This window comes from Hipposideros armiger, unplaced genomic scaffold, assembly GCF_001890085.2.
Source record: "Hipposideros armiger isolate ML-2016 unplaced genomic scaffold, ASM189008v1 scaffold_1150, whole genome shotgun sequence".
Classification (NCBI taxonomy): domain Eukaryota; kingdom Metazoa; phylum Chordata; class Mammalia; order Chiroptera; family Hipposideridae; genus Hipposideros; species Hipposideros armiger.
In genome coordinates, this window is record NW_017732500.1 from 152,622 (window position 1) to 162,615 (window position 9,994).

Sequence of the window (9,994 nt, forward strand, 5' to 3'; positions counted from 1 at the left end):
TTATATTTGACTCTTTGCTGGAGATTCACACTTGCATTTACACAGGTGTAAATTTAACATGTCCAAAGCTAAATCATTCCTTCAGTTCCTATTGCCTTGTGTCAAGTAATGAAGAATGATCCTTTTTTTTTCTTGCCCTTTTTATGTAGCACCAATGTAATTTTTACCTTCCAGTTACCTTTAGGATATATCCACATTTATCCATCCCACAAAATTGTTATTTTAGGCCATCATCTTATCTAGCTTGGATATTGGATATTGGATTTTTAAACAGAGTCCTAGTCGTCTCCCTGCTTTCAGTTTAAACCCAGCCAAGTACAGTCACTATCAGAATGTTTTAGGCTCTGAAGACTCAACATTGTTTTGGGGACAAAGTCCAAAATTCAAGGATCTCCTAGTACTCTGCTTATCTCTTCAAACTCACTCATCTCTTCCAGTTCCTTCCTTCTCACTCTAACCCAGGCTCAGTCACAGTGACTTTCAATCAGTTCCTCCATGCTCAACTTCTGGCATTTAACTATGGATACATAGTGTACCTTACGGGCACTCAGTAAATAATGCTGATGTGACATGGTAATTTACCAAATAAGTGACTTAATTTCCTGTTGAAGTTTAACAACACATCTGTAGACCCAGATTTCAGCTCTTCACTCTTCTACTATTCCAGATATGATAGACATGGGCTAGAAGTCAAATTCTCATTCAGGTGTATGTATATATGGTATATACCTCTTACTTAATATTTAAAGTTTTGTAATTTTAACTTTTTAATTCAAACTTATTTAATGTAATAATCATAACATATCTATGAGTTAAGTTGTACATTGGTCATTAAGGTCATTTTAAAGTAAAAGAAGCTCAGATATGCTAACTCATATGATTAGTATGTGGCAGAACTAGGACCTAAACGCCAGTCTCATTATACCAACTGCCATTTTCTTTGTACTATGTATACATATATAGTGCTTCATGAGAGAGTCCTTCATATTACAATTGCAAACTTTAGTAATGCCAACCTGAAGTCTACCTATATGGCAAAATACTGGAAACTTTCCCTTGCAATGAGACACGTCTCTGAATTGTCTGGCACTGCTGACAAATAGTCTCTATTTATGACAGTGGATATTAATTAATACTTGAATCGTTGTGTCATTTTAAGTCACTGAGGCTCTTCACGGAGCTCTTGTGATTATTTCAGTGATATAGTCAAGTTTCTGCTCTGTATAGGGCACTGTATCTTGAGTAAGGAATACAGGCTATTTTTACTTTACCTATTTCACTATGAAACATGACTTTAGTAGAAGGCATATTTTAGAATAAAATGTCTCTTACAATATTCTCAATATTTTTTTTCCATTGGACATTGTGCCTTGCTCTAAGTAAAGCAGCATTTCCAATGGAATAAGGCCTCTAATGGAGCAAGGCCATGTGGGGAAATGACCTGGAAAATGATTCAAACCAATGTTTATCATAAATTAGACATCATAGTTTTAAAAGTAATTTTGCTATTCCAAAGAATGACCATCCTTACATATTCTCACCCAAAATGTATGGACAGATTATGCCTAATCATTTTACATATGGATATTTTACATATGGAAATGTTTTTGACACTCTTCTATAATTATCTTGTACCAAATCTATGTGACTTATTTTTAGATGTTTCTATATGGTTCATAAGTTTGCACATCAAAGAGTATATTTTTATTTAAGAGTGTCCTTATACTATAAATTATACATACATTTATATGTATATATATACACAATATTATATATATATATATATATATATATAATATAGAAAAATATGAATATATATGCATATATCTTATACCTATATTTCAGTTTGGTTTAATATCAAATGCTCCTAAAAAATAAGTCATGATTGCTCATATTATTAAAAAAAATACATATTGGTTGGAAAATATTTTATTTTTAGGGAGTTTCAGTTGGTTTGCTTACTGTTGTAACAAATATAAGAAATCACTAGTAATGTTTTAAGCCTGAAGAAGAATAGAAGTTAATTCAACATTTGTATTCACCATTCAACAACAGTTGAAATCTATTTTTCTATTTGTAAATAATTGTGTTCTTTTATATTCAGAGTATTTATTTTTGGAAATTTATTTTTAAAAAAGTAAACCCTAGTATTTATTTTTTATCTGTTTAAATTATAATAATTCTACCATGCACTAAATGGCATGCTAATTCATACATTTCTTTTTATAACCAGATGATTCATGCAAATTGACTTGTGAAAATGGGGGAAGGTGCATTTTAAATGAGAAAGGTGATTTGAGGTGTCACTGTTGGCCTAGTTATTCAGGAGACAGATGTGAAGTCAACCACTGTAGCAACTACTGTCAAAATGGAGGAACTTGCGTGCCATCAGCTTTGGGTAAATATTTGAGTGTCGTCGTATATTCAAATAATTTGCAATTTTCCTTACATGTGAAAATATAAAGAATATAATGTTGCAAATACAATTGCTGGTATCTTCATAAAGAGTATATTAACACAAATTAAATTTAATAATTAATTTAACATGATAAATGGCATTTGCTTTAAATTTAGTATATCAAAGTTCAGGTCACAAAATTTAACAGTCGTAATGATCATGATCATGTATTTAATGTGCACTGTGTGACAGGGCTCAGTGCTTATAGATGTTCTGACTCTGCCTTAGAATGATTGACTGAAACCAGTTTTATAAATCTTATATGTTTGACTTGAAAAGTTGGGGGGTTTTTTGGTTTGCTTTTTGAACAGTTTGCCTAATACTCAAAATCATTTGTTATTGAAAATTACATTCATTTTAAGTGAAAATATATGATATTAGTACATCTGATAGCATTGTAATTCCCATCTAAAATCATAACTACTCCATTGACTTGTATTATATAATATGCTTTGATAATGATCAGGTTACTACATGTCAGGATATACTTGAGATTCTTATTAATTTATGCAATAGCTATGTTTGCACAAAATGTTTTCTACAGCACAAGTAAACATTGAAACATATTTCTGGCTGACTTTTATTAAATTTAAATATGTTTCCATGGGAAAAAATTAACCCCAATACATAATAAAAATATAATTGCTGATCCCAGTATTTGGTGCAAAGGACATTATGCAACTAAATTAGAGTGCAATCTATACACATTTAATTCTATTACATAAATGCAAATTTAGTTAGGGAAATGGAAAATCAATCTATATCACCTTTACATCCCCAACATGATTAATTTCTGTCTTACTGGGAGTTCTCACTGCTTCTATTGTTTATGCCATTCTTTGAAGTATTTAGCATAATGCTAACTGAAAGACTCACATTAAGAAGCATTTTCAATGGAGTTCAGAGGAACCAAGCTGTTTCTGATTTGCATTCTAATAGTAAATGCATAACTATTTCTTTAAGTTTGACAGTTTTATGTCTACAAATATTTTGATATGTGATTAATTGATAATTAAGGTATTCTAACTACTTAATCGAATTCTGATAAAAATATTTAACCAGCTGATTGAAATAAAAAAGGCAGTAGGAGTCTTACTACATATTTTCATTCTGCCTAAGGGAAGCTAGTCCATACAGTAGAGTATGTTCAATTGCTGTGGGAGACATGGGACTTTCACTGAATGTGCAAATGAGAATCCAATGAATGGGCTCTAAAAGGATATGACCTGGAATATTATTTTGGTAACACAGATACCGTATCTGTTAGGAAAGCTTTTCTCATGCAAACAAGTTTTTAGGGACTGTATTCTTTAATTGTTAACTTAATTTTCTCATTATAATAATAAAAATCATTGGGTTATAACCAGATTACGTATGTTAATCTTTGGAAATATTTAAGCTGACTAAAGAGATTGTCACTTCAACTATGGCTATCTGTTCAACCCGCAACGGATCAACAGGGACAAATCCCTATGAAACACTGAATTTGCTTTCCTATTAATGGATTCTGTACTATACACATGGATACAGCACAACTTGTAATGTTTTATTCAAATCATTTGTTCAGACCTTGCTGCATTCTTAAAATCTATACTATATCAACTTTATGCACCCAGATTATTAGATATTGATCTACATAGACAGTAGGTTCAGAGCAAATTATATTTTAAATTAGTAATATAAATAAGTCCTCATATGAATTCAACCTGAATAATATCCATGTAGTTTATTGTCTTAAAGCATTTAATAATTCATAATAGTATTATATCCAATAAAGTTATTTACAAAGCATTTTTCACTTTTAAAAATAGGGTTTGTAAAACATTGTCTGGTATTACAGACTGTAGAACCTCATTATCTCCAGATAAATGTTAATTTGTTAAACAAATCCTGTTGAGAAATTCATGGATTTATTAATCATTGGTTTACTTACAGTTAAGCCTTTTGGCAAATTTTTATGTGGATACTATATAACTAGGGTTTGGGGCAGCCTTAATTAAAATTTATAAGTTTTTGACAGTTGTGTAGAACTATAATAATTGAACAAAGGAAATGTCACCAGTTAATTAAAAGCACACGTCTGAAAGGCATAATTAAAATTTTGCATGTAGAAATGAGTTTTTTCTCATTCCTTAAGTTTTTTAATAAAGAAAGCTAAAATAAAATGTGTATATGAGCTCTACTCATAGAGGAAAGTGCTACAAAATGAAATGAAATAGTTTGACATTGATTATATCAATAAGGGTTCATGTAATTCATTTCTATGACCTGCTCATAGAAGGATAGATAAAAGATAAAGTTTACATTGGGCAAAATATTGCAAATGAGAATAAAGCATTGCATTATTCAGCCATTCTATTATAGAAAATAGAGACTAATTTATATTTTTTTCATTATGGATATAATTTAGTATATGTATATAGTTAACTATATTTACAGTGAATCTTCACTTTTATGAATATTTATTCTTTTTTTACATCTTGTAAAATCAACTAAATGTACCCTTTTTTAATTAAACTTATTGGGGCATCATTGGTTAGTAAAATTATATGTTTCAAATGTACAGTACTATAATATATCATCTGTATGTCGCATTGTGGATTTAACACCTAAAGTCAACTCTCCTTACATCACTATATATTTGACCCCCTTTATTCTCTTCTACCACCCACCCTTTCCATTTACCCTCTGGTAACCACTAAACTGTTGTCTGTATCAATGAGTTTTTGTTTGTTTGTTTGTCTTGTTCATTCGTTGCTTTCAGTTTTATATGCCACATATGAGTGAAACTGTATGATCCTCAACTTTATCATCTGACTTATTCCACTTAGCATAATAATCTCAAGATCCATCCATGTCATCGCAAATGCAGTATTTCATCTTTTCTTATGGCAGAATAGTATTCCATTGTGTATACCTCATCTTCTTTATCCATTCATCTATCAAAGGATATTTTGGTTGTTTCCATGTCTTGGCCACCATAAATAATGCTGCAGTGAACATCGGAGTACTTCCGAAAAGACATACAAACGGCCAACAGATAGATATATGACAAAATGCTCAACTTCACAAGTTGTTAGGGAAATGCAAATCAAAACCACAATGAGATATCACCTCAAACCTGTTAGAATGGCTATCATCAATAAGACAAACAATAACAAGTATTGAAGAGGATGTGGGGGAAAAGGAACCCTCATACATGCTATGGAAGGCAGTATGGAGGTTCTTTAAAAATTAAAAATATAGTTACTATATGACCCAGCAATCCCTCTGCTGGGTATGTACCAAAAAAAAATAAAAAAATCTGTGGAAGTTTTGTTTTCAGAAATGAAGCAGGAATAAAAAGGCCCTATTGAGGAAAAAATTTTCATTATATATATACATATGTATATATATATATATATATATATATATATATATATATATATATATATACATATGTATATATATGAAATCTCACTACAATGGGAAGGGCCCTTATAATAAATAGGTGAGTAGATGGAGAGAATTTTCCTTCTCATTCATTCAAGATCTTTCTGTCTAGGCCACTGCCCCAAATATGATGGGTATATATGACTGCCATCAAATATGACTACCCCAAAAATGGTTGCTCAAAGTCAAGTTAAGCTAGGAACTTTTCAACACCCTCAAAACATCATGGAACGGGGGATAAAACCTGTGTACTGATGCCTTTCAAGTCACATATGTACCTGGGATGTAAAGTACCAATCACCTAATTAATGTCTTGATAAAGGTGAACATATATTTAAAATCTTTGCTTTTCTTTCACTTTTTATTTAAATGAGGGCTATTTTTAATTTAAATTAAGCTTGATGTCCTAGCTCCCTTAACATAGATATTGATTATGTTTAGGGAGTGCCAAAAGCTGGGTATTTGGTTGTACTTGCTTTTTTAAGAATCCCAAGAGAATATTCAGTTGAAAATGTAATATTGAAAACATAAAGTCGAAAATAAACAGAAAGTATAGTGAGCAAATGGCAGAATACTAGTCTCACACACATGTGCACACAGACATATACAAAAGAAGGGAAAAGAGGAAAAGAGAGAGAAGGAGTTTGAGAAGGAGGAAGTAAAGGAGGAGTCCAGTGAAACATAGATGAAACCCGCATTCTGAAATCATGACTGGAAGAAAATGTTCATGGTACAGATCTTACCACAAGCAATTTTGAAATACTCAGCAAGAATTTTATTAAGTTTCAATGCTCTATAACTAAATAATATCACTTATAGAAATATTCCAAGGATTACATAATAATAAAAAGCAAAATATTTAGATGTAAAATGTTCAGTTTAGTGTTACTTATAAATTGGAGGTAAAAATTTGAATTCAAACAGTTAATATATAAAATATAGCATATATTATATAAAAGGTGAATGTTACATAATATAATAACAGTTGCAGATCATATAATGATATAGAAAAGTGTTCACATTGTATGCTGAAGTTTAAAAAGACAAAAAATAACACTGGTTATATAATATGAACCCAAATGGGAAATATTCATGAATAAAGTGTCTATATTAGGAAATAGATCCTTCTTTATACTTCTGTATTTTCCAAATGTTCTCCAATTAACATGCAATACTATTATAATCTGAAATCAAAATAATAATTATTATTAGAAATTAAAATAACAATAATAATTATTGTCAGGATCATGAAAATTAATATATATAGGACTGCTTACTAAGTGCCAGGCACTGTTCTTGGTCTAAATCTTCACAACAAACCTATGAGAGAATGAAAGAAAGGTTGTCTATAATTCTGGTACTGGCTTCATGAAGGACAGTTACTGGTTCATTTGAACCACTTTGGTAAGCACAGTACTAAACTATTGGGTTGTCAGAAAAGTCATGGCATGTTTTTTTCTGTTTTTCATTGCAAAAATGCATCATGACTTTTCCGACAACCCAATATTTAGTCTTATGGTTTTCTAGGCTAATGTCAGAATGCTTGAGTTGGCCTACTTGTATACAAAGAAAAGACAAAAATGTTGTAGTCTCATTTCCACAATGCTGGCTGAAAATGAACTTTTCCAGAAGTATAAATAGATTGTGACCTATAATTTGAAACATGTCAAAATATATTAAGTTGTACCTGAGAGGGAGTTGATAAAGCCCACAAATCTTCCTTTTCTTTGTCAGGATTTGCTGAATAGTTCTCTGTAATCATGATGATACTTATGACAACCCGACAGCTACAGTCAGCTTGCTAAAATTATGAATAAATGGGCACTTACTTTCCATCAAGGACAATATTATATTAAGTTAAAAAGTACAATGTCAAATCTCTTTATCAAAAAGGCAAGCACTTTTTATAAGTATTCAAAACTTGTATTACTTGAATCTAAGTCAGGAGTGAAAACAGGTTTCACAAAGGAGAGTAGTGTTGGGGGTAAGAAGTCAGGATATAGGCTTTCTGATTGCAGTCTAATAACAGAACGACGCTGTGGTGATTTGTCTCTTAGCTTATCATTTTTATTTGTATAAAGGAACAAGAATCTGATTTTTGTCCAAATAGTAAAGATGTTGTGAGTAAAGAGTGTATAATGCTTAGATAGTAGTTTCATAGCAGAACATTAAATGTAAACTTTTGTGCATATGTCCTGCTGTTTAAATGTCAATTAAGCACTGCTATTACTTGGACTCAGAGTGCTTATCAGGCTATTTGAGCTGAACAATGACTATATACACAGAAGACTGGTTAGATATAAAATACTATATCCAGGGACAAAAATTTATGAGCACCAGATTGACTCAGCCAGTACCAAGTTAAACAGGGTAAGCAGCATGGTTCACAGAGACAAATGAGCATGAATTCAAATAAATTGCTTAAAAAGAGAACCAATTAATGATGTTCACTAGCAGGTATCTACATCTTAGAAATAATAAGCATAGTCACTATCTCATAGGAAGTTCATTTTTTCTTAGCAATCAACCACACATTTTCGAGCATTGCATTTATATAGAAAAGGGTAGTAATTTATTTGTCCAATATTGAGCAAAGAAGTTATTTTACCAACTTAATGTCGTATAATATTGATTAGTTCATACTGATAAGTAGCATTTATATGATCAGTTTTTAAAACACTGTTTATTAAATCTAGCTTTTAAAGACAGATACCAGTATTATATGAAGTTATTAAAAATGCCAACAAATATACTTTTATTATACTAAAAAATATATGCTTTTGAGAAAGCATATTGATTGGTCAATCTTAATTGATATATTACTTGACTAAAAGCTACCCAGAAAATTTTACTCTAAAATTATTACCAAGTAAGTAGTGATTACTTTGCAAAATATATATTAAATAATTATAATACTTTGGAAATTTTACCAACATAATAGGTGTTACCTTTATTATAGTGACAACTATATTTTGAGTGCTTAATATATGTCAAGAATTCTGGTAAATTCCTTGGATATATTACCTTATTTAATTCTTATCACCATATGATGCTTGCATTGTGGCATACATCAGATATGAGCTACAGTGGTTAAGAAAACTAAAATCTGAGAACCTAGATTGTTCCAAATCAGTGCTCTAAGATATTACCTATTATCACTGAAAATGAGCAGTGTTATTGTCTGCCCATAAAGAGAAATCCCTGACTGTAGCTATATAACAAAAAAATAACATAGAGTGAAGTACGTCCATGTAACTAGAGGTAAACTATAGCCAAATCATATAAATTTAATGCTCATTTAACAGGGACTAATGATATATCATATTATACCCATGTAGTTACTTGAATATACAATACAATAGATTCTATTGATATTTTATATTTCAAAATACATTATGTTTAACTGATATATATGGATTGACTATGAGCATGTTATGCCCAAAATAATAAATATAGGAAAAATGTGCATCAGGATTCCAATGGAGTTTCTTAACTAAGGCATGTGTGCTCATTTAAGTTTAAATAATAACCTAAATTGATAATATGTTTATTAACAGTACTGATAATAATAACAATACCAGCACTACTATCACTATAAGGCTACCAATACCGAATGTTTGCAATGTGGTAGGTATGTGCCATGTGTTTTACCAGCACATGGTAGGCATTACTGTTACCATTTTATAGAATTAGAAGTGCAATGAGATCCAGTGAGGAAATCAAAGTTTTCCAAAGCCACACAATTAAGAAACATCTAATAAGATTTCATTCCCAGCTCTGCCTGATGCAAAAAGAAAGAAAGAAAAAAATTTAACTTTGCGCTGAATGTATTTAGTTCCCATTAAATATTCTTAAGACAGGGCCAGCCTAGTGGCTCAATGGTTAAGAACTGGCTTGGGAAGCCAGAGGGCCCCGGTTCAGATCCCACATATGAGGGCCAGTGACACTGCCCTCTACAGCTAAGATGCTGAACGGCAGCTCAACTTGGAGCTGGGCTGCCGTGAGTCACCAGTGATGGCATAGGCTGCAGCCCCTGTGGCAGTGGGTTACCATGGGCTACCGTGTGTAGCCAGCAGCCGCAGTGAGCGGCCGTCCAGAAGCCGG

The 9,994-nt window shown here is 31.4% G+C and overlaps 1 protein-coding gene across 1 annotated transcript in view; it reads left to right on the forward strand.

The window, feature by feature from the left end:
• LOC109376551 (low-density lipoprotein receptor-related protein 1B-like) overlaps positions 1 to 9,994 on the forward strand; it is a gene marked incomplete at its 5' end in the record, with an annotated part of 229,966 nt that overhangs the window by 146,324 nt on the left and 73,648 nt on the right. Inside the window, one exon of the mRNA XM_019632528.1 lies at positions 2,234 to 2,398. Coding sequence (XP_019488073.1) covers positions 2,234 to 2,398 — 165 coding nt within the window. The remainder of the gene's footprint in view (positions 1 to 2,233; positions 2,399 to 9,994) is intronic.